The 26,079-nt window shown below is 45.2% G+C and overlaps 1 protein-coding gene across 1 annotated transcript in view; it reads right to left on the reverse strand.

Moving 5' to 3' along the window:
- The window catches only part of LOC126412962 (ankyrin repeat and SAM domain-containing protein 1A-like), a 209,926-nt gene that overhangs the window by 97,255 nt on the left and 86,592 nt on the right, over window positions 1-26,079 (reverse strand). Inside the window, exon 4 of the mRNA XM_050082854.1 lies at window positions 6,876-6,991. Within this exon, the coding sequence (XP_049938811.1) occupies window positions 6,876-6,991 (116 nt within the window). The remainder of the gene's footprint in view (window positions 1-6,875; window positions 6,992-26,079) is intronic.

The following is a 26,079-nucleotide window of genomic DNA, read 5'->3' on the forward strand; positions in this document are numbered from 1 at the left end:
TGAGGCGCATCGGTTCATAGACTTATACACTACTTAAACTAAGTTAAACTAACTTATGCTAAAAACAACACACACCCATGCCCGATGGAAGACTCGAACCTTCGGCGGGGAAGGCTGCGCAATCCGTGACATGGAGCCTCAAACCGTGCGGCCACTCTGCGCGGCCACAGTGGATATGTCACAAAAATGGCGTACAGCACCAAATTTGCACCTAGTGGCCACAGGTGGAACTAATTTTCCTTCCATTGTGAGTCGCTTACGCATTAACTCATTTGTATATTTACCAAGTTTTACTGCCATGCATTTGCAGCCCACACTGGACCTCCGTGAGTTGCTGCACTGTAGTTATAACCACCAGGTACACACACACACACACACACACACACACACACACACACACACACAAACATATTATTAACTTTCGTCTGCAACAATAGAGATAACTGTCCCGAAAAAAAATTAAAAATAGTACCAATACCCCGATCCCAACCCACGTTTCAGCGTTCTGGCATTAAGTATCGCATTCGGGAGGACGACGGTTCAATCCCGCGTCCGGCCATCCTGATTTAGGTTTCCCGTGATTTCCCTGAATCGCTCCAGGCAAATGCTGGGATGGTTCCTCTGAAAGGGCACGGCCGACTTCCTTCCCCATCCTTCCCTAATCCGATGAGACCGATCACCTCGCTGTTTGGTCTCTTCCCCCAATCAATCCAATCCAATCTGGCATTCTGAAAGGGCACGGCCGACTTCCTTCCCCATCCTTCCCTAATCCGATGAGACCGATCACCTCGCTGTTTGGTCTCTTCCCCCAATCAATCCAATCCAATCTGGCATTAAGTAAGTGCAAATGGCTCGGAGCACTATGGGACTTAACTTCTAAGGTCATCAGTCCCCTAGAACTTAGAACTACTTAAACCTAACTAACCTAAGGACATCACAAACATCCATGCCCGAGGCAGGATTCGAACCTGCGACCGTAGCGGCCACGCGGTTCCAGACTTTAGCGCCTTTAACCGATTAAGTAAGTGTAATGAAGTATTTCCTTCTAGATCGCAAACATAATGACGACTCTCAAGTGTGTAGGAAGAACAGAAAAGCAATTAGCAATGGAATTTTTCCTTATTGAATGGTACCTTTTCATAAAGAGTGCCCCAAACCACTACGCTACGTCTTCAGTGAACAGATTTTATTGTATATACAGTTAGAAAATACTAACAACAACTGGCCAAGATCCACTAGAGGGCAGTTAGTCTGATTGTCCGGATCGTACTGAGACAATTCTCGAAAGCATCAGCAACAGGACGACGGATACATCCGAACACAGGTATGTGTAGCGAAATAAACAAGTCCCTAAAGCAGGTGGACATCGCAAACTATGTGATCAAAAGTATCTTGACACCCCTATGTAGTACGGAGCTGATCACTAGATGTCACGAGAGGCGGATCCGCCAGAATAAAAGGAGGCGGCGGTGCTGCGTTGTCAGCAGAGAGGAAGTAACAGCAGAATGGGTCGGTCGGGAGATCTCAGTGACTTTTAACGTGGACTAGTCGCTGGATGTCACATGAGTAACACGCTCATCAAGGAAATTTCAACCCTTCTCAGCTGTGAAAATCAACTGTTGGTGATGTGATTGTGAAGTGGAAACGGGAGGGAACAATCACAGCAAAACCAATACCAAGCACCCCTCATGTATTGACGGACAGAGACCGTGGAGCATTGCAGAGGGTGGGTTCAAAATACCGCATGAAATCATCGCAAGGAATCACTCGTTAGTTCGTAAGTGCCAGCAGCGGTCCGTCTGGCACACGTGTGTAGGCAGGTAAAAAGAATATTTCACTACATCTGTACTGGTGCCACACACTTTTGTAATCTACATTTACTTCCATACTTTGCATCTATACTCCATTCACTCATGGGACTCGGGAATAATGACTGTTTAAATGCCTCTGCATACTCTGTAATTAATCTAATTTTGACCTTACGATCCTTACAGGAGCGATACGTAGGGGTTTTGGAACATTTTTAGATTTTTCATTGAAGGTGAATTTGAAACTTTGTAAATAGACTTTCGTAGGATAATTTACATCTGTCTACAGGTCCCTGCCAGTTCAGTTTCTGTAGGGGGGGGATGCAGAACAAGTTACACACCAGCACTCACCCAAGAAACAGTAGCCCTACGGGAAGAGTATCAAATGCTCTTCGAAAGAAACCCCTTCAGTGAAGAAACCCTCACCCAAGGAAGAGCTATTACCTCCCGGATATCAGAAGTGAGAAGGGAGCAATGGACCAAACTGATGGAGGAAACTAATTTTGGCAGAGATAGTCAAAAGGCCTGGAAACTCATAAAACGCCTAGTCAATGACCCCACCAAACCAAATCTACACGCGAACGTCACAGCAGACCAAATTGCACACCAGCTTCTCACAAATGGGAAACCACCAAGATACGACAACCTAAAGACAAAAAAGAGGGGCATAGAACGAAACCCCCCTCAGGAGACCGAAGAACTATCCAAGCCATTTACCTTGGCGGAACTGGAGAAGGAGATCAGTAAGTGCAAAATGAGGAGAGCAGCCGGCCATGATGATATATGCGTCGAGCAAATAAAGCATTTTGGACCTGTAACAAGGAAATGGCTAGTTGATATGATGAAGAACTGCATGAAATCCTGCAAAATTCCAAAAATCTGGAGAAAATCGCGAGTCATTGCCATCCTAAAACCAGGCAAAGAACGTGACAATCCCAAAAACTACAGGCCGATCTCTCTGCTATGCCATATGTACAAGATTTTGGAAAGGATGATACGCCACTGAATCACGGACGCCATCGAGCCCCTCCTCATCACACAACAAGCAGGCTTCAGACAGGGCAAATGCTGCACGTCACAGGTGGTAAAGTTAACGCAACACATAGAGGACGGGTTCGAGAACAGGAAGATCACCGGGGCTGTCATCCTAGACCTATCAGCAGCCTACGACACAGTCAACCACCGACTGCTCCTGGGGAAAATATACGCAATGAGTAGGGACTACAGACTAACCTTACTGATTGGAAACCTACTCCAGAATCGAAGATTCTTCGTGGATTTTCAGGGACAGAGAAGCCGGTGGAGGATACAGAAAAATGACCTCCTTCAAGGTAGCGTATTGGCCCCAACACTTTTTAATATATAAATGACCAGCCCCTCCCCCAAGGCACCGAAAGCTTCATATATGCAAATGATTGCACCATTACCGCTCAAGCAAACAGCTTTGAAACTGTTGAACAGAATCTCTCATAAGCCCTCGAACAGCTTGCCACCTACTATAAGGGGAACCATCTCAAACCCAACCCAGGGAAAATCCAAACCTGCGTCTTCCACCTAAAGAACAGACAATCTGCAAGAAGACTACAACTTAACTGGGAAGGAGTGCCCCTGGAACATTGCGAAACACCAAAATACATAGGCGTCACCTTGGATAGAGCACTCACCTATAAAAAGCACTGCATGAACACTAAACACAAAGTAGCCGCGAGAAACAACATTTTCCACAAACTAACGGGCACTACATGGGGGGCACAGCCTGGAATAGTGAGATCCACAGCTCTTGCTTTGTGCTATTCAACAGCGGAGTACGCGTGCCCAGTGTGGAACAATTCTAGCCACGCCAAGCAAGTGGACATACCGCTTAATGAATCCTGCCGCATCATCACAGGCTGTCTGAGACCAACCCCGACTGATAAATTGTAATGCCTGGCAGGCGTGGCCCCACCAGGTATTAGAAGGAAAGTAGCGGCCAGGAAGGAAAAGACAATCTGCCCACCCGCTGTGCAAACACCCGCCAGCCCGCCGCCGACTAAAATCTAGAAAAAGCTTCCTGTGCACAGCACAAAACATCGTCGGGACACCGCAGCAAGTGCGGCTGGCAATGTGGCGAGAAGAAAACGCGCACCTTTGGGAATGGTTAGTCCCAAGCGAAGAACTCCCTCCCGGCCATATGGAAGGATGGACGACATGGAAATCTCTTAATAGGCTGCGCTCTGGTGTCACACTATCCAAAGAGAATATGCGCAAATGGGGCCTCTCAAATGAACCGGAACTGTGTGACTGTGGACACACTCAAACCACCATCCACTTCACGCAGTGTGTGCTGTGCCCAAGCACGTGCACCCTGAAGGATTTGATGAATGCCACCCCGGAAGCGCTGGACGTGGCCAGGTTCCGGGCCAAGACTTCATGAAACAAAAAACTACTTGACCCTGCTTATATATCTGTATACTTTTATACTTTTTTTGTATTTGTTATCTACTTTATATGTATGTGTTAATTATTCTGATTTTATGTACGATGCTTCTGGCACGATTAAGTAAATAAAATCTGTTTCTCAACGCCACTGACACTAATAAGTATATTACTCATCTTTGCTGTTGGATTTTCCTTTCAAAAGGAACGTTTGAAAACGGAGTCCCATTTGAGGAAAACGCAAAGAAAAAACTATGCAATACAGTGCTAATTACACTGAAATACCACTACCAGTCTTTGTTGTTACTCTCGCAATAGAGATTACATTGTTTGATAGTGTCAAATTTCCTCCAGGTTACTTTCGGTTTCCTGGTAGGCGTGGTGACTTTAGTGATTTTACGATGCTTTACGTAAGATATGGTAGGTTTCGTACAGTACAGATCATTGCAGATTTTTTTTTCTTTTTCTTTTTTTTCTGGGATTATAGACATTCCACATTCGACAGACCTCCAAGCACGCGTCCTTGTACTTTAATTCCGTCTGAGCCGCCTTATGTTTCAACTTCCTGTCATTCGTGACTGAGACGTCGATTAAAATTCACAATATTTTATGTGTCTGGTGTACAACATTATTATTATTATTATTATTATTATTATTATTATGTACTGACATACAATGAAGCTCCAAAGAAACTGTTATAGGTATGCGCATTCAAATACAGAGATATGTAAACAGACAGAATGCGGCGCTGCAGCTGCACAAAAAGCGTCTGGCGCACTTGTTAGATCGGTTACTGCTGCTACCAATGGCAAGTTATCAAGATTTAAGTGACTTTGAACGTGGTGTTACAGTTCGCGCACGATTCGTGGGACACAACACCTCCGATGTAGCGATGAGGTGGAGATTTTCCCTTACAACAATTTCAACGAATCTACCGTGAATATCAGGAACCCGGTAAAACATCAAATCTCCGACATCACAAGAACGGGACCAAAGACGACTGAAGAGAATCGTCCAACGTGACACAAGTGCAACCCTTCCGCAAACTGCTGTAGATTTCAATGCAGAGCCATCAACAGGTGCCGGCCGCAGTGGCCGAGCGGTTCTAGGCACTACAGTCTGGAGCCGCGCGACCGCTACGGTCGCAGGTTTGAACCCTGCCTCGGACGTGGATGCGTGTGATGTCCTTCGGTTAGTTAGGTTTAAGTAGTTCTAAGTTCTAGGGGACTGATGACATCAGAAGTTAAGTCCCATAGTGCTCAGAGCCATTTTGAAACATCAACAAGTGTCAGCGTGCGAGCAATTTAACGAAACAGCATCGATATGAGGATTTGGAGCCGAAGGCTCACTCGTGTACCCTTGATGACTGCACGATACAAAGCTTTACGCCCCACTTGGGCCCGTCAGCACCGACACTGGACTGTTAATGACTGGAAACATGTTGCCTGGTCGGACGAGTCTCGTTTCAAATCGTATCGAGCGAATGGACGTTGACGGGTATGGAGAAAAACCCATGTATCCATGGACCCTGATGTCAGCAGAGGACTGTTCAAACTGCTGGAGCCTCTGTAATGGTGTGGGGACCCTTGTTGCGACTAAATAAGACTCTGATACATGACTCGTACATAAGCATCCTGTCTGATCAGTGATCATCTGCATCCATTCATGTCCATTGTGCATTCCGATGGACTTGTGAAATTCCAGCAGGACAATGGGACACCCTACACGTCCAGAATTGTTACAGAGTGGTTCCAGGACCACTCTTCTGAGTTTGAAGTTTAAACACTTCCGCTGGCCACCAACCCCCTCCCCCCTCCCCCCGACATGAACATTATGGAGCTTACCTGGAATGCTTTGCAACGTGCTGTTCTAAACATATCTCCGCCCTCTCTTACTCTTATGATTTTATGGACAGCCATGCAGGATTCATTACGTCAGTTCTCTCCAGGACAACTTCAGACATTAGTCAAGTCGGGTTGCGTCACTTCTGCGTGATCGCTGAGGTCGACACGATTATTAGGCAGGCGTATCAGTTTCTTTGGTTCTTCAGTGTATTTAACGCATACCGTAAATTTAATTCACTAAGGTTCAAATGGCTCTAAGCACTATGGGACTTAACATCTGAGGTCATCAGTCCCCTTGACTTAGAACTACTTAAACCTAACTAACCTAAGGACATCGCACACATCCATGCTCGAGGCAGGATTCTAACCTGCGACCGTAGCAGCAGCGCGGTTCCAGACTGAAGCGCCTAGAACCGCTCGGCCACAGGGCCGGCTAATTCACTAAGGGTATCTACTTAGGCGTAAAAGAGGGCCCAAAATCGAGTGTGTTGTCGGGTGAAATAAACAAATAAACAAATAAAATGTTTTTTTGTTTCTGCGATATGTAGGCTATTGGGAAAGTGTCAGAATTTTTTCCCGATTGGCCTAAGTAATGTTTCTCTCAGTTCCAAGTACAGTATAACTGTAAACAGCGGAAATGGTAATCTTATTTGCACTGCTGATGTCATGTCGGCCTTGACCGTAATAAGTGTGAGAACTGTGAGAAACACTTTAACAGTTGCAGCAATCTGGGATTTCTCTTAGCGTTAAGCGTTAGTATATTATGGAAAGAGGCGCATGCGTGCCGACAGACGGCCGTGGTACTCACGATGAAGTCGATGTCGTCGTAGCCGCTGGACAGGAACATGGGCTCGTAGCCGGCCAACCCCAGCGAGGCCAGCCACTCGCCGACCGGCGTCTGCACGCCGCCCGGGCTGTGTAGGCCTGCAACCCACCACACGTGGCGCACGTGCTCTTATCTTTCTGCTCTATTATCCTTGAGTTGTTAACGGCCACTAATACATTAATACTGTTCCATACTAGTATAGAAAAGCAAGAAAGAAAAATTTCATATATATAAAAAGAATGACCTTATTTACGAGTCTAATAATTATAGAACAGGGGTCATGCCGGCGAGGAAATGTGGGTTGAATGACTGGATGTGATCTAGAGTTTCAAAGAATCGGCGATAGGTGCCAGTTCATGTGTCTATTTAGTCAGTTTGAAGCAAGATGGCGTCCACTCAACAGAAACCGTTTTGTGTACTACAGTTTAGTAAGAGTGAGTCAGTGATTACCGTCCGATGTAAGATTCGCTAGCTTTTAGGATAGATCCGCCTTCACCGAAAAGCTTTCGTCGTTGGTATCGCCAATTTGAAGAGAAAGGATGTTCACGCAAAGGTAGGAATCCAGGTCGACCCTGTAGTTCTGATGAAGTAGTGGAAATAATTAAATGTCTTGCGAGTGCTGTGGTGACAAATCCTTAATCTGTTCCATCATCTGTTATGCCAGTCCCGCCTGGCTATCCCACCCACAAATTCTATAAGACTCTCCAGATCCTCGAGCGCCATGCACTCCGCCTCGCCTTCCGTATACACCTCCTGTCCCCCACTCAGATCCTCTATGACCTGATTCCTTTCCCCTATCTGCTCCCTGTCCTCGAATATTTCCATGTCCTCAACACCCCCCCTCCCCGACTTGATCCCACTCATCCCCTGGTTGCTCCTCTCCTCTCCAACCCCTGCCCACTGCCCCACCTTCACCGTTGTGCGCCCCCTACCCTTCACCTCTACACCCTGCATCTCCTTTCCCATGGTGGCTTCCATCAACTACCCCTCCCAGATGATGCCTTCTCTCCCTCCATTTATCCCTCTTATCAACTATGATCCGTACCTCCCCCTCCCTCCCTCTGTCCTTTCCCTCAGCTCCTTCTCCCACCCCCCCTTCCTATCCTGTTTTTTCCTCGCCACCTATCCACTCCTTGACTCCACTCTCTCCTCACAGGTCCTTTTTCTTTCCTCTCCACTGCCCTCCCTACTCTTCGCGTCTGCTCTGCCCTCCCCTTTTCCTATGTCCTCTCCCTCCATCGGCTCCCCCCTTTTTTCCTTTTTTCTCCTGCCCCCTTTTCTTCCCCTCATCGGTCTGGGTCTTCCCCCCCCCTCCCCACCATGTGCCGCCGTGTCAACTCTATAGTGCTGTTTTAAGTGTGTGTTTAGTGTTATGCGTCCCCTGCCAGTGTTGCGAACAGACACCAAACTGTCACTAGACGTGTTTTTAAACTGTTGCAAACAGACACTAGACTGTCGTCTTGTCTTTTTAATTGTGCCTGTCTATTTATTATATGTTTTAATCAGCATCACTGACCCTCTGTTTTTATATTCTCTTCGCAATTTTTCCCCTTGTTCCAGTTTTAATCAGTCACTGTTTAATCGCCTGTTTTTATTTTTATATCTGCTAATTCTGTTTTTAACATTTCTGTAGGCTGCTGCCAGCCCCCCGCCCCCCCCCCCCCTCCCCCCTCTGGTGGGATCGACACCCAATAAAGGAAAAAAAAGCTGTGGTGACATTTTGTCTCTAAACCTTACAGAATACATTAGTGCAAGTTCGAATGGTGACTAAACAAAACTCTGCTGAAAGGCATGGAAGACGACTGGTTTCTATCACGGTTAGTTTTCAGCGATGAAGCTACATCTCGACTAAGCGATAAAGAGAATCGACAAAACGTTAGCATATGCGGACTTCAGAACCATCATGCAACAATTCATCATGAAATAGACTCGCCCAAATGAACATTTTTTGTGCCATTTCTTACGAAAAAATTCTGGTTGCAACTTTTTTCAGTAAAAAGTGACTGGAATTATCTTCGAACGTCAATGTTTAATGAAAACCACCTTAGCTGTATTATTAGACGTTTAGCGTGTTACGACCTGTTTCATTCCAAGAACAACTTCAGGTTGCCGCGTTGTGCTAAAGCTATGACAAATATGGTCTGGTTGTCGTATGCATTGTTAACATTGGCCTTAACATTAGTGTCACCTGCGGTGCTCAACGTGATCAAGATTATTTCATATGCTGCTAACTTGGCTTTGCCCACAATTTGATTGATCCCAACAGGATGGAGCTCCACCACACTGGCACAAAAGTGTACGATAGTTCCTCTCGGTGATACGCTGCCTCAAGCTGGATAGGGTCCACGGGACGTGGGACACTGATCTATATTCTTGGCCTCCGAGATCTCCAGACATGCCCCCATAATATTTTGATATTTTTCGTGTGGGCATGTGTGAAGAAAAGTGTTTTCATACCCTTTAAGAACATAATAGGAACAGCAGTGTCTTCTGTCAACATAGATATCTTACATAGGGTTTTGACGAACTGATCTATCATTGGTATGTTTTCCGTGCGGCGGACAATAAAGTATTTCTAATGACATAACTAAAGCTATAAGATTTTGTTATTATTTTGCAGTTTAATTCTGTTTTCTAATACTTCTCCATTAATAAATATGAAGTTTCTTTAATCGGTGACCCCTTATTAAGAAAACCTTCCAGGCCAGACGACAGGGGAAAATCTATGGAATCTCACAAATCCTGGCGCAGTCTCTAGAACTTTCAATAAAATTAGATTGAAATTTTATGTGCTCATTAAATGAATCAACAGTTACAGACTGTCTAAAACACTTCGTAACCTTTTCCTTTCAATGAAAGTTAAGAACTTTTATATGAAACTGAAGAAACAAGCCTTGGGAAATAAAATTCACACAATCATTTGTACAGAACAGACAAAACTGAAAATATTTATAGTCATCTGTTTGCAGAAAAACTAAACATCGATTGCAATAAAAACTAGAGGTGAATGCACCAAAAATCTCACAGAGAAGATGAGATTTTACGGGAAGAATGCTTTAGCTATGAAGTTCATTCTTGCTTGTCAGTTGGACATGTGACAATTTGTGACGAATTAGCAAATCAAATAGAATCAAACTGCACGGAATAGTTAGCAATCTCTTAAGCCTAGCAACTGATTTTCTAGTATGAAACGAAACTAATGCTGAACGTCAAGTAACTATACCACGCGGATGTGCCAAAAGATGCATAGTCATTGCCTTGAAGGCTCACTCGGACTAGCAAAGAAGGATGTTTCACGAACATTTTCCTTACGTGGATGTAGAAACTTTTATTCTGCTATTGCAATTTCGGCGTTTTGCCAACATCAAGTACATATAAATATTTCACGGCATATCACGGCATAGATATAATAACGGCAGCCTTATAGGGTTGCATCGCACTTTATAGGAATGTTGGCTACAGCTGCGACTGGTGTGCAAGCGGTTAACGCCAGCTAACAAATTTTGTCAGGCCCATTGCAAGCAGTCCGAGTCGCGATCCGTCTGCGTGCATACAGATGCTGCCGGAGTGGTTGCCTAGTGGCAGGCGTTGGGCATGAGGCCGGCGCTCTTTATCGCCGTTCTATGAGGCTTCTGAACAAGGGTTCCTATTCTCAGTTTGCTCCTCAGGAAACGCTATACGGGCGCCCGTAGTTGGTCCGCATAGTCTTGTCACACCCTGTACGGATACGAAGTAATTCTAAGTTCTTAAATGATGTGTCCCGAAGACTATCCCTTTTCTTTCACAAACTGCTATTCAAATGGTTCAAATGGCTCTGAGCACTATGGGATTTAACATCTGAGGTCATCAGTCCCGTAGAACTTAGAACTACTTAAACCTAACTAACCTAAGGACATCACACACATCCATGCCCGAGGCAGGATTCGAACCTGCGACCGTAGCGGTCGCGCGGTTCCAGACTGAAGCGCCTAGAATCGTTCGGCCACACCGGCCGTCTTGTTATTCAAAAATATGGATTCTGTTCAATTAATTTTTGTTTCATGATATATGGATTGGATGCAAGTAATCTACACACATATGGAAAGAGGAAGTTCTAAAGCTCATATACTGAGATTTTGTGGCACTTGAAACAGTTAAAATCGTGCCCCGCTCGGGAGACGGCACGACGTGCCTTTATTTACAAATACGACACAGAACATATACGTTACAAGAGGTACTGCGACGCCTCTCCTTTCAAAGATGTACTTTGGCTTTGACGAACACACTTATAGATGTTTCTGTTATCAAGGTATCGTCGTGACTATGGTAGCCATCGTAGCTGACGAATTAAAACAGCAGGTCATTATACGTCCAGATGCTGGATTCGTTGCAATTCTGGAAACTATTGTTGTTTTGTCTTTCTTTGAAGTGATAACCTGCCAAGTTCATATTCATTATTTACATATCGGTATGTATTACGGAAATTACTTAACGAGAAGCTCCTGCAATGGTAAATAAGTATGCTGGTAGTGGTTCAAAATGGCTCTGAGCACTATGGGACTTAACATCTATGGTCATCAGTCCCCTAGAACTTAGAACTACTTAAACCTAACTAACCTAAGGACAGCACACAACACCCAGCCATCACGAGGCAGAGAAAATCCCTGACCCCGCCGGGAATCGAACCCGGGAACCCGGGCGTGGGAAGCGAGAACGCTACCGCACGACCACGAGATGCGGGCGATATGCTGGCAGTGTTAAGTATGTTCTAAATTATACTAAAAGTTACAATTCACTGCCTGAAGAGTAAACGTCTTCCTTGGCACTTGAAAGTAACTCAAAACAACGATAAAAACACCAGCAGGAACGTTCCAGTACTAGACCAGAATATACTTCATCTGCATACGAACTTTATTTGAATACATTCTTGTTTTGAGGATGTTGTGTACATAGTTCCGCGTAGTCAGCATATACACAGCTTTCCCAATAGAGCGCCGGCCGGTGTGGCCGTGCGGTTAAAGGCGCTTCAGTCTGGATCCGCCTGACCGCTACGGTCGCAGGTTCGAATCCTGCCTCGGGCATGGATGTGTGTGATGTCCTTAGGTTAGTTAGGTTTAATTAGTCCTAAGTTCTAGGCGACTGATGACCTCAGAAGTTAAGTCGCATAGTGCTCAGAGCCATTTGAACCCAATAGAGCGCGCCCCGCTAAGCACAACAGCGCAGGCACAGCGCTCGTCCATCTCTGCACCACGAGATGGCGCTGCCTTAGAAATGGACCAAATTCTGCTTCCGCCGATCCGCGTATTAATATGTAACGCAGCCAGTGAGATTGCTGCTAACATAGAACCTTTTCTCCTCGTGGATCACACTCGCGCAGTTATACCTGAACACGCGAGGTATTATAACGAGTGTGCAGACCTCCGATTAGTCAGTCTGCATTTGTCTGCACCAGTCTGTACCAGTCTGCATTAGTCTGTACCAGTCTATAGTCAAGTTTCAGTCTGCTCCTAATAAGATTATCATATTCCTGTACATAGCCATGAAGAGAAATGTATAGACACTTTGTCAACTATCAGAGATATGTGAGAATAAGATTAACGTACCGAGACCAAAGGAACTTCAGATTGTCAACTGTAAATAGCATCCAGAACCAAGTTCAGTTATTTTTATGCTTGTTATTATTTTAATAAATGTGTGTGTAAATTAATCAAGTTCTGTTTAAAGTTGGTCACCGTCAATCTGCTACTCTAAGCGTACGAGAGGCATTTCTATCGTCTGACCTAACGGCAAAAGATAAACACGCCACGATAAGACCACGAGACCTATTGCTGACACTCGCCTACTTCGCTAGAGAGACTAGTCAAATAATCTGATGGTGTGTGTACCGAAGGTCTTACAGTACGCACACCACAGAGAAGAAGTTTCCTAAATAAATAGTTTGTAAATTTTTTTATACTTTATGGACAATTAAGTCACCTGTTAATCCTTTTTCACATGTGTCAGTCTTTTCTATGTTTCTCTTTTTATTATTATTCTGAGTGATAGTTTGTTTTACCAAATAATCGACGTGTTTTGAATATTTATTTTCATGTTTCATACTTAATTTGTAAATTATTGACAATGGCAACTCATTCCTGAGAGAGCGCTCTTATATGCTCGTAACATCGGATTTTTCATACTTCCATTAAATTATCAAGAACCGTCCCAGAATGTTTTAGAAACGCGATGGTGAATAAAAAAAATTGCATTTGGCAAACTGCGATCCACAGCTTTCAATTTCTTTTAACTCGACGGCTCTACCCAATACACCACAGTGATGACGTACAAATTGTGACTGTGTACTGTTGTCGTAGATCACGTGAAACCTTTAACTGCCGTAAGTCATTACCTGATATTTTACTGAGACAGATTGTACTCTTTCGGACACCTCTTTGAAAGACCCTCAATGCGCTGGTGTTTTGAAACAGCGTTTGTTCATATGACGTAAATTATAATATAAAGCACACCAAATACGAGCTTGACGAAATCCACTATGGCGTCTCCCAGGATCTTCCGCCAAAGTACATCTCTCAAAAGGGTGGAGCCGCAGTACCTCTCAAAAGACACAGTAGAACCCGGTATTCCGATCTAATTGGGGGTATGGTCATTTCAGATTAGGAAATGTTCGGGTTATCCGGAAAAATATGTACTGTACTTAGACAAATACAGCTACTGAAGAGCGCAACCGGCCACAAGGCAACGTAGCTTAGCGTTGTGAAAATGTGACAATATAGTGACATAAGGAAGTGCCAATGTTGCGAATCCCACGCACAATACTTTTCAACAAGGCAACTACATAGCCGATCACACGCGTTATTGTTGCTACCATGTTCAGAGAAGGAAAAGCACAGTTTGTTTGGCTACTGTTAACGGATATTCTACCTACAGTATACAGAATAAATTGGGTTAACTTAGGGAGTACTGTGTTCATGCTTTTAGTTCATAAATTGAGTTAAAACTGTTCGTATAAAACAGTTGTCATTCCGTACCTGCACAATGTCAACTAAACGAAAACATAGTTCCTATACATTAAAAGAAAAACCAGAAGCGCTTAAGCGGCTTAACAGTGTAACTGGCTTTTGAATTTGCTGATGGGAGCGCCACAATCAAATAGTTCAAATGGCTCTGAGCACTATGGGACTTAACATCTGAGGTCATCAGTCCCCTAGAACTTAGAACTACTTAAACCTAACGAACCTAAGGACAACACACACATCCATGCCCGAGGCAGGATTCGAACCTGCGACCGTAGCGGTCGCGCGGTTCCAGACTGAAGCGCCTAGAACCGCTCGGCCACTCCGGCCGGCGCCACAATCAGTTACTGGAAAAATCTGAGGAAAACCGAAAGCTTCTGCAACACAACTAGCGAAAAAATACAGAAAACGCCACAATTCCACCGTGTCGTCGTATGATAGAACTGACGAAGCGACTTTCTTGTGGTTTACTAGGGAAAGACAAAAAGACGTCCCTGTTAGCGGTACGTTGATTCAAGAAAAGGCATTGAAGCTAAAAACATTATGAATGGTAATGCAGCATTTACTGCCAGCAAAGGTTAATCAGGCCAGTCAAAGAGGAAATACGGATAATTGGAGAAAAATTATCAACCGATGTTGTCGCCGCATAGGCATTCTTAGACGAGTCTGCAGGCTTAAAAAATTACTCATCTCATCTATTTTATAGGCCAGAGGAAACTGGACTGAATTTCAAAGCACTCCCTACAAAAAGTCTTGCTTAGAAAAAAGCGTCTCCTGCTCCAGTTTTTAAAATGAATAAGCAACTCCTTGGTGCTTACAGCAAAGCCGCAGCAACAAACAAATTACCGTTCATGGTAATTGGAAAATCTGCGAAGCCACGAGCTCTAAGCGACATGAATATGAACGCTCTCCTTGTAAATTACAAAAATCAAAGGAAAGTTTGGATGATCAGTATTCTGTTTAGCGAGTGGTTCGAGAAACAACTTGTTCCCTCTGTTAGAAGATTCAGTACAGAAAATGGACTGCCACCTCGAGCCCAACTTTTGACTAACAGTGCTCCATCTCATCCTTCAGAAAGCCGGCCGGGGTGGTCGAGCGGTTCTAGGCGCTACAGTCTGGTACCGCGCGACTGCTACGGTCGCAGGTTCGAATCCTGCCTCGGGCATGGATGTGTGTGATGTCCTTAGGTTGGTTAGGTTTAAGTAGTTCTAAGTTTTAGGGGACTGATGACCTTAGAAGTTAAGTCCCATAGTGCTCAGAGCCATTTGAATCATCCTTCAGAAATGCACCTAGTGAATGGAGACGTCAAAGCATTTTTTTTCCACCAAATGTAAACTCTACTTCCGACCAATGTGTTACAAAACGTAAAGTTGAATTATTGAAAAATGCTTCTAGGACTGTTCCATCTTAGAACAAATAAAGAAAAAAACATAATAATAAAGGATGTCATCTACTGCTAATTGAATCTTGGGCAATTCGAACACACATTTAAGACAGGCATCGTGGAAGACACTGTGGTCAAGTCTCGTGTTTCAAGAAACACGGCATCAGACAATAATGATATCCTTCAGCTCGTTGCAAAAATGCGCGGGGTGCGAAGATGAAGGGGAAAGTTGCCTTCAAGAATAAATAGCAGTTGTAGATAATGGTTATTAAGAAATCAGTGCTGAATCTATTCCATCTATAGTCCAGAATGAAGTTGATGACAACTACGAAGACGAAGATAATGAAGGATAAGACACCTCTAAACATATTGTGTCACATGATGACGTTGCAGATGCCCTTAAATTGCCATTAAGCTACGTAGTACAGCACGTCATTGGCACACCAACCGACATGATGTTAATGCAATGCTGGCACAACATCGCATCATTAAGCGGCTTCAGTTCTTCACGATAAATGAAGATGACCGATTTTGCAAATTACTTTAAGTGAAAATCACAGTTCCTCTGCATAAACATATAATATAGTATTGTAGTTACCAGTGCGATAAACGTTTCGTTCTGATAAATTGTGTTTCTTTAATGAGTTGATCAGTTCTACAATACAAAAAAATGAGGTTTTCATTTATTGGTTCCACTATTCCGGATTTTGTTTCGATTATCCGAAATTTCCGATCTGCGGTGTTCGGATTTGCGGGCTTCTACTGTATATGAAAATTTAGCACCAGGCCTAGTGACTTTTTCCTGTGGCGGCAGAGAGCGTGCGAGGCAGCAAGTAGCCGACCTCAACGCAGGACGGCAGGAAGAAGACTTATGTGTGATAGCGGAGTAGCCACAGTTGAAGCCAGCAGTGGGACCGTGGGCAGCAGCTGACGGACTACACTTGGTGATCAGCGTCGGACGCACGGATGGAACGCTGTCCGCTGTTGCCTTTGTCCCGGAGTACTTGGTCCCTGAATTGGTCAGCGAGCAGCGGAACCGCCTAGGGTGACGAGTCTGGCTTGGAGACTGACAAAACGATTGAGCGGATCCGTATGCAAGAAGCACGGGTCAGCAAGTGTCGCGTGGCGGTCCGATAGTATGCTGGGCAGCAGAGAAACCGCGGGATATTGAAGTGCGTGCCTGGGGAGGCGATTGGCCGTTGGCTGCTGGTAAAATGTGATAGCGTCTCCGAATGTATGGAAGATTGCAAGGTAGGTAAGTGCGAGAATTATCGCACAATCAGCTTAACACTTCGTGCATCCGAGTTGCAGACAAAAATAATATTAGTTTGGCTGTAGAAAAAATAAAGGCACCAGAGAGGCAGTCCTGGAGTTGCACTTGATAACGGAAACAAGAAAAATTATGACACATATATAGCATTCATCGATCTGGAAAAAAAACGTATTACCACGTAAAATGTAGCAAGATTTTCGAAATTACCTGGAAAACTGGGGTGAGCTATTAGAAAAAAATGGGTAATACACAGTATGTACAAGAACTAAGAGGTAACAATGAGAATGGAAGACCAAGAACGAAGTGCTCGGATTAAAAATAGTGTAAGACTGGGCTTCCACCTTTCACCCATGCTGTTGAATCTCTAGATCGAAGAAGCAATGACGGAAATGAAAGAAAGGTTCAAGGGTAGGATAAAAATTCAGGATTAAAGCATATCAATGATAAGATTCGCTGACTTCATCGCTATCCTCAGTGAAGGTGAAGAAAAATTATAGGATCTGTTGAATGGAATGAGTATTCTAATGAGCACAGAATACGGATTGAGAGTAAATCGAAGAAAGACGAATGTAATGAAAAGTAGCAGAAATGAGAATAGCGAGAAACTTAACATGAAAACTGGTGGTCACAATGCAAACGGAGTAAACGAATTCTGCTACCTTGAAAGCAAAATAACTCATGACTGACGAAGCAAGGAGGATATACAAAGCGGATTAGCACAGACAAAGATTGCATTGCTATCCAAGAGAAGTCTACCGGTATGAAACGTAGGACATAGTTTGAGAAAGAAATTTCTGGGAATGTACGTTTGGAGCACAGCGTTGTATGGTTGTGAATCACGGACAGAAGGAAAACCAGAACAGAAGAGAATCGAAGCGTTTGAGATGTGGCGCTACAGAAGTCTGTTGAAAATTAGGTGGGCTGATAAGATAAGGAATAAGCAGTTCCCCGATGAATTGACGGAAAAAGGAAAATATTGTGTAAGACGTGTATATTTCTATTGTCTATTGTCAAACCACAATTTATGAAAGATGTTTATATTTTATTAATAGGATTAATTAGGAATAATTGCCGGCCGGAGTGTCCGTGCGGTTCTAGGCGCTACAGTCTGGAGCCGAGCGACCGCTCCGGTCGCAGGTTCGAATCCTGCCTCGGGCATGGATGTGTGTGATGTCCTTAGGTTAGTTAGGTTTAAGTAGTTCTAGGGGACTTATGACCTCATATGTTGAGTCCCATAGCGCTCAGAGCCATTTCAACCATTTTATTATTATGACAGCCCACCAGCAGCTAATAGAGTATAGTAAAACAGAGTAAGTATATTCATGTCGCAGTTCGATGTAGCAGTCAGATGGCGATCCAGTAACAGTAAAATATGGTAAGGAACAGTTAAGGGTTATTGCAGGTAACAACTGAGGGCCACGACGACGACACATTCTATGTTTCGTCGAAATAATCAGCAAATGACTTTTAATAAGCAGCATTTAAATTTGTAGGCGAAGATTGCACTTATTATTATTGAGAAAGAGAATTAATTTCAAAAGGAAGATTTCATTTGTTGTTATTAAGCAAGAGATAGAAATCCTAAGGGACGGTTTCATACGTTATTGTAGAAGGGAAGGTTGCGTAACAAAAGAGATACAGAGGAGACGGGAAGGTTTCAATGGAAAACAATGACAACTTCAGCAGAGCAGGAACATGGAAAGCGATTTGCGCTGTGTGTGTGCGTGTGTGTGTGTACGAGTGTGTTTGTGTGTGTGTGTGCGTGTGTGTGTGTGTGTGTGTGTGTGTGTGTGTTTTAGATACGGGCGCATTCCAATGGCCAGCGCGAGTTGTGAAGTCCGTCCGCTACGGTTCAAGTCCGCAGACTGTGCTGCTGGTAAAATATTAACGTACCAAAATACTGGTTAATAATATTGTGCATACACCGTGCGAGCGCGCATCGGACCACTGCAGTTTGTTCCGGGGCAATGTTTACAGTTTTGTGACGTGGTCTTACTGTGTGCTTCGAATGATGACTCACATCGCGAGATAAGCCGATGATGCCCTACACGGGTGAAATGCGTCTTTTCTGAGCCAATAAAAAACATTCTGTAACTTAGGACTGTTTTTTAATATTAATCACAAAATAAGTTTGCAGTACCAACGTGCCACAATGGATTGGAATAATTTTTAAAATACAGTTTATAAGTCTCCAGTGTGACCTTTCCTGCAGTACAACGAACATCTAAACGGTAGCCGAGCTCGTTCCATACACGAAAAACCATGTGTTATGTTACTAAGCACACTGAACTGTCACGTGGTTCCACACGAGGGCCAGAGTTGCTCGAATTTTTGGTAAAGCTACAACGTTGGCTTACTTGAACTACGCACCTCACTTCAGTCAACTCGTTTCACATCCTTATCTGACACATGCTGGTAGCTCGCGCTTCGTCCTTTGCAGAGATACCCAATCTGCTGAAATTGCTGACACAATACCTTGCGCTTCTCCTATTTGGAAGTCGAATCAGAGACGAAACGGGCTTAGCCTCAACGAACACAAACTAGCTGTTGCCGCAAGCACTCTAGCGGTAGCTTACGCAACTATCAGTGCTAGCGATGGTAATCGAAACTTTTGGTCCTCTTCTCTCCAGTAGTGTGCATATTATTCATACATACGAGGGTGAGTCAAATGATAACCTTAAATTTGTAAAAACAAATCGAAATTTCGCGCCGTTATCCTGTAAGTTGGTAAGCGTGCTACAAACAGCGTGCAGAATGGCCTGTAGGTGGCAGCATAGTGCCTATGCACACATCCCGTCGCAGTATCAGTATTAAGATGGCCGCCCCACTTGCGACTTGCACCAGGGAAGAACAGCGTTCTGTTATTTGGTTTTTGCGTAGTGAAGGTGTGAAACCTACTGAAACTCATCGACGAATGAAGGTTCAGTACGGTGATGCCTGTTTGTCACAGCACCAAGTCTACGAATGGAGTAGGAAGTTCGCAAATGGTGTGACTTCAGTGGAAGATGCTCCTCGTCCAGGTCGGGCACAACGAGTTGTGACTCCACAGAACATTGCAGCAGTTGAAGCCATAGTGAAGGAAAACCGCCGAGTGACACTGAATGACATTGCAGCATGTTTACAGATTAGTCACGGGTCAGCACACCACATTGTGCTTGATGTGCTTCAGTTTCACAAAGTGTCTGCAAGATGGGTGCCACGGCAGCTGACTCCTGAAATGAGAGAACGACGTGTTGATGCTTGTGAAGAACTTCGGCGCTTTGAACGAGAAGGTGATCGCTTCCTTGCAAGAATCGTTACTGGGGACGAAACCTGGGTTCACTCCCACCAACCGGAAACGAAGAGAGCGAGCAAGCAATGGCGCCATTCCTCATCACCAAAACCAAGGAAGTTTCGAACAGAACCATCAGAAGGAAAGGTTATGCTGACTCCCTTTTGGGACGAAAAAGGCGTCATTTTGGAGCATTACATACCTAGAGGGACCACTGTCACCAATGCATCATATACAGAACTCCTAAAAAATCATCTGCGACCTGCAATGAAATCAAAGCGACGTGGATTGCTGTCAGCAGGTGTCCTTTTGCAACATGACAATGCAAGGCCCCACACTGCCCGTACAACAGTTGCAACAATCACAGACCTGCATTTTGAGTGTCTTTCTCATCCACCATACTCACCAGACCTTACCCCAAGTGATTTCCATTTGTTTGGACCACTCAAAGACGCAATGGGAGGAAAGAAGTTCCGTTCTGATGAAGAGGTACGCCACACGGTGCACGAGTGGTTGCGCGGTCTACCAAAAGAATTTTTTTCTAAAGGAATTTATGCACTTTGTAAGCGCTGGAGGACTTGCATTGAGCGTGGGGGAGATTATGTTGAAAAGTGATACAGATTTGTACCACTTCTACACAATAAATAATATTAAAAAATATTTAACGTTTTCATTTGACTCACCCTCGTATTTTTATCGAAATAGACGTTGTGTCGCAACACTGTTTTTATTTTATTTATGTTTCATTCTTTGCGATTAGTTTCAAGGCCTTAGCCCAATTATGAAGAAATCACAGTGGTGATGACGGTTCCCAGGCTTGGCTATTGGTAGGAATGAGTGGCTGAATATGGGGCAACGACCCTCAAACTATGAGAACATGCTGGAAAGTAATGCCTCCGATTTTTCATGTAAAAACTCTTACAGATTTTTAAATAAAACAAATGTTATTAAAATTCTAGGTCTTCGATCTTTATGTCCACATATTTATTTCTCAACATAGTCACCCTGGCGACGAACACATCTCTCCAAAAGAGAAATCAGTTTGTTGAGACCGTCACTGTAAGATGTTTGACTTTGTCACGGAGCTACAATCTCACCTCTGCTTGCACCGCTTCATCATTATCAAAGTGTAGTCCTCGAAGGCGTTCTGTAAGTTTTGTGACGAAAATTCGATGGGAGCAAAGCGGGACCGTATGGAGGACGATCAATGGCAATGACCCCAAGCCGTCGGATTGTTTCAGATGTCGCTGCACTTGTGTGCGGTATGACATTGTCATGCTAAAGGAGAGTGTGCTCCGTGTGTGGACGGTTAGAATCTCGACGACAGCACTCTTTTCTCACGCACCGACGTAGTTATGTTACTCACTGACATGTTACACGCTATAATTCGGAGCCCTCTAATGGCAGAGGGCTACGGATGTGTAGACATGAAGATAAAGGTGTAGAATGTTAATATCGTCTGTTTTCTTTAAAAATCTTTAGGATCGTTCACAGAAAAAATTCGGTGGCATTGCTTTACAGAACGTTCTCGTACTAGCAATGAATGAAAGTCACATATTTTTTTTAACAGAGTAGGCTGTGGAGCGTCTATTTCCAATACAAAAACTTTATCACCTACAGCTCCGCGAATAACATCCCCCTTTTAAAAGTAATAGAGAAATCATAATCATACCAAATTTATGTTTTGAGAATGAAAACACAGTCCAAGTAGGCTGTATTCTTTTTATTATCTGTGCAATTGCCCAACTTACACTATGAGTCATTTTGAAGCACCTATAATACTTTCAAAAATGTTGACGCTGATTTATACATCAATTGTCTATGAGCTCTCACACATACATACACATTATAACCCAAGTTACTTACGTAGTTTAAGCTTCCACCGTTATGTCACATACTAATACGTCATTGGTTCATGTGCTTATGAGGCACAAAAACAAAATATAATATTATAATACAAATACAAATATAATACAAAATGTACGTGGTTACATCCATCAGGCCGGCCGCTGTGGCCGAGCGGTTCTAGGCGCTTCAGTCCGGAACCGCGCTGCTGCTACGGTCACAGGTTCGAATCCTGCTCGGGCATGGATGTGTGTGATGTCCTTAGGTTAGTTAGGTTTAAGTAGTTATAAGTCTAGGGGACTGGTGACCTCAGATGTTAAGTCCTATACTGCGTAGATCCATTTGAACGCCCATCAGCCGACAAAAACAGGAATCTGCCATACCATAGCTGTTACGGTATGACCAAAGATGTTTCGAACCATATCCGTCGATGGTCAATAACATTAACCAAGCAACTGGCGCAAAATGGTGGAAATTTGTGGTAAGGTCTTATGGGACCAAACCGCTGAGGTCATCGGTCCCTAAGGTTACACACTACTTACTATAACTTTAAGTAACTTACGCTAAGGACGACACACTCACCCATGCCCGAGGAAGAACTCGAACCTCCGACGGGGGAAGCAGTGCGGACCGTGACAAGACGCCTAAGACCGCGCGGCTACCCCGCGAGCGCAAAATTGACTGGCATATTATGTTCGTTATTCTCACGTACTATGTTACGGCAACTTTCTGTCTGTGTCGGCTAATGAACGTAATCGTGTACACTATTGTGTTTTTCTTGTACCACATACGAACAGAAATATGATTTATACCCGTCCACATGTACCAGCGATGCATTACAATGCGAAATGAAGCTGGAAGCTTGAAATATGTAACTTGGCTTATAAAGTACACTCCTGGAAATGGAAAAAAGAACACATTGACACCGGTGTGTCAGACCCACCATACTTGCTCCGGACACTGCGAGAGGGCTGTACAAGCAATGATCACACGCACGGCACAGCGGACACACCAGGAACCGCGGTGTTGGCCGTCGAATGGCGCTAGCTGCGCAGCATTTGTGCACCGCCGCCGTCAGTGTCAGCCAGTTTGCCGTGGCATACGGAGCTCCATCGCAGTCTTTAACACTGGTAGCATGCCGCGACAGCGTGGACGTGAACCGTATGTGCAGTTGACGGACTTTGAGCGAGGGCGTATAGTGGGCATGCCGGAGGCCGGGTGGACGTACCGCCGAATTGCTCAACACGTGGGGCGTGAGGTCTCCACAGTACATCGATGTTGTCGCCAGTGGTCGGCGGAAGGTGCACGTGCCCGTCGACCTGGGACCGGACCGCAGCGACGCACGGATGCACGCCAAGACCGTAGGATCCTACGCAGTGCCGTAGGGGACCGCACCGCCACTTCCCAGCAAATTAGGGACACTGTTGCTCCTGGGGTATCGGCGAGAACCATTCGCAACCGTCTCCATGAAGCTGGGCTACGGTCCCGCACACCGTTAGGCCGTCTTCCGCTCACGCCCCAACATCGTGCAGCCCGCCTCCAGTGGTGTCGCGACAGGCGTGAATGGAGGGACGAATGGAGACGTGTCGTCTTCAGCGATGAGAGTCGCTTCTGCCTTGGTGCCAATGATGGTCGTATGCGTGTTTGGCGCCGTGCAGGTGAGCGCCACAATCAGGACTGCATACGACCGAGGCACACAGGGCCAACACCCGGCATCATGGTGTGGGAAGCGGTCTCCTACACTGGCCGTACACCACTGGTGATCGTCGAGGGGACACTGAATAGTGCACGGTACATCCAAACCGTCATCGAACCCATCGTTCTACCATTCCTAGACTGGCAAGGGAACTTGCTGTTCCAACAGGACAATGCACGTCCGCATATATCCCGTGCCACCCAACGTGCTCTAGAAGGTGTAAGTCAACTACCCTGGCCAGCAAGATCTCCGGATCTGTCCCCCATTGAGCATGTTTGGGACTGGATGAAGCGTCGTCTCACGCGGTCTGCACGTCCAGCACGAACGCTGGTCCAACTGAGGCGCCAGGTGGAAATGGCATGGCAAGCCGTTCCACAGGACTACATCCAGCATCTCTACGATCGTCTCCATGGGAGAATAGCAGCCTGCATTGCTGCGAAAGGTGGATATACACTGTACTAGTGCCGACATTGTGCATGCTCTGTTGCCTGTGTCTATGTGCCTGTGGTTCTGTCAGTGTGATCATGTGATGTATCTGACCCCAGGAATGTGTCAATAAAGTTTCCCCTTCCTGGGACAATGAATTCACGGTGTTCTTATTTCAATTTCCAGGAGTGTATATCTATATGCGAGAGCTTGTAGGCTACTGATGTATAAATTAATGTCAGCATTTTTGAACGTATTACAGATGCTTGAAAATGACCCACGGGAGAAACTGGCCAATTGGACGGATAATGTGGTATCAACGTTCGATACCACACTTGTTAGGGGTTGCAGTTATCGAGCGCGGTCCCTACTAGTATCGCAGGACCCGCGAGTCGAGACTAGCGCCACCCCGCGGCTTGCAACAAGTCTCTAGAGTGCGCTCGGCCACTCTTGCTCGGGACGCCAAGTAGGTAAGTAGTATAGCCTTCACTTGATAGGAAGCAACCTCTAACAAGGCGCTTAGTTAAAGTATGGCCTATGTGATGCGTCTACAGCTCTCTGTTTGTAATTGTATTCCTCCTGACTATGAAGATTCCTGAATCAGCAGTTAACTACAATGTATTATTTTTTGAATGAAATGAATATCCCTAGCTGCATTCAGGGATATATATATATATATATATATATATATATATATATTACCCACGACTTCTAATTATTTTAGTCGCCGTAGACCCAGACCACGCAGCCAGCTCCTTACCGACTTCACTGACAAACTTGCTGTATATGCAGAGAAGAGATTTGTATGTTTCTATTTAGCATTGGCCACCACTCATTCAACATTGGCGACGATTGGTTCGTCGTTGTCATAACAGATAATAAAAAGAATACAGCCTTCTTGGACCATGTTTTCGTTCTCGAAACACGTTGAGGCTGTAGATCCTCACACGAATAAAAAACAAAATTTAAAATAATTTATATTTCATGAAATAAAAATAATTGAATGTAGTCTATCTTTTTAATAACCCTGTATATTAAAAAGATTAAAGGAAAGCAGCAGATGCCTGTGTCGGGAGGTAAAGGACACGAGAAGACACAGCGTATTACAGAGCCGTGCGCCGCTTCTGTCCGCTCCCACTAGCAGAGCCGACAATGAGCGAACAGCGGCCGCAGAGCACGAACAGCCGGAACAACCCTTCTCTCTCTATAGCCCACAGAGACGAGTTCTCACGTCGCACAAACCAAGTCTTTGCTCAAAATAAAATTAATCGCAGAATACGGCGGCCGTTTGAAGACCGGTGTCGGATAAAGGCTCGAAAGCGGGCGCCTACAGTGGCCGCATGCGAGCGGGGCACAGTTAAAAGCGGAGGGGTCGGTGTGGGCGGGGTGCTACGTTCCGGCCCCTTGCGCGGCGACAAAGAATAACAGCGACAACAGTTATTCCGGCAGCGGCGGAGGCAGCCAAACGAGCGGCGCGCGTGCGGCGCCATTGTGGCGGCGATCCATTGCCTGTTAGGCGCTTACTTTTGGCGGCTCGTGGCGCCTCCTTAGAATTAATTACGAGCGCCCTCCGCAGTAATGACGTAAGCGTTAATTAGATGATCATTACCGCAGGGGGCGGTGGGAGAGGGGCGTGCCTTTGAGCCGAGTGGCCGGCGCCGCATTATGGCAGTAATTGCGACCGCGACAATGGCAACCAGCCACAGGTACCCCGTCATTAGCAGCGGGCAGGGCCTCCGGCTCTGCCCCGCACGTGCCCGGCGCCGCAGTACGATCGGCTACTATGCAGGCTGAGCACACTAGGCAAGTCTTCCGACCGAGGGCACACACTCGCAACGCACTGCGACTACGCGCCCGAGCACCCGGGGTCATTAGCCGTCTGTGTGAAAACTGGTACTGTAACACGAGAGCTGTGGACTGCGTAGTGAGCTAGAGACGGTAGATATTGTTGTGGTCTTCAGTCCTGAGACTGGTTTGATGCAGCTCTCCATGCTACTCTATCCCGTGCAAGCTTCTTCATCTCCCAGTACGTACCGCAACCTACATCCTTCTGAATCTGCTTAGTGTACTCATCTATGGGTCTCCCTCTACGATTTCTACCCTCCACGTTGCTCTCCAATACTAAATTGGTCATCCCTTGCCTCAGAACATGTCCTACCAACCGATCCCTTCTTCTAGTCAAGTTGTGCCACAAACTCCTCTTCTCCCCAATCCTATTCAATACCTCCTCTTTAGTTATGTGATCTACCCATCTAATCTTCAGCATTCTTCTGTAGCACCACATTTCAAAAGCTTCTAT

The sequence above is a fragment of the Schistocerca serialis genome, chromosome 7 (genome assembly GCF_023864345.2).
Source record: "Schistocerca serialis cubense isolate TAMUIC-IGC-003099 chromosome 7, iqSchSeri2.2, whole genome shotgun sequence".
NCBI lineage: Eukaryota > Metazoa > Arthropoda > Insecta > Orthoptera > Acrididae > Schistocerca > Schistocerca serialis.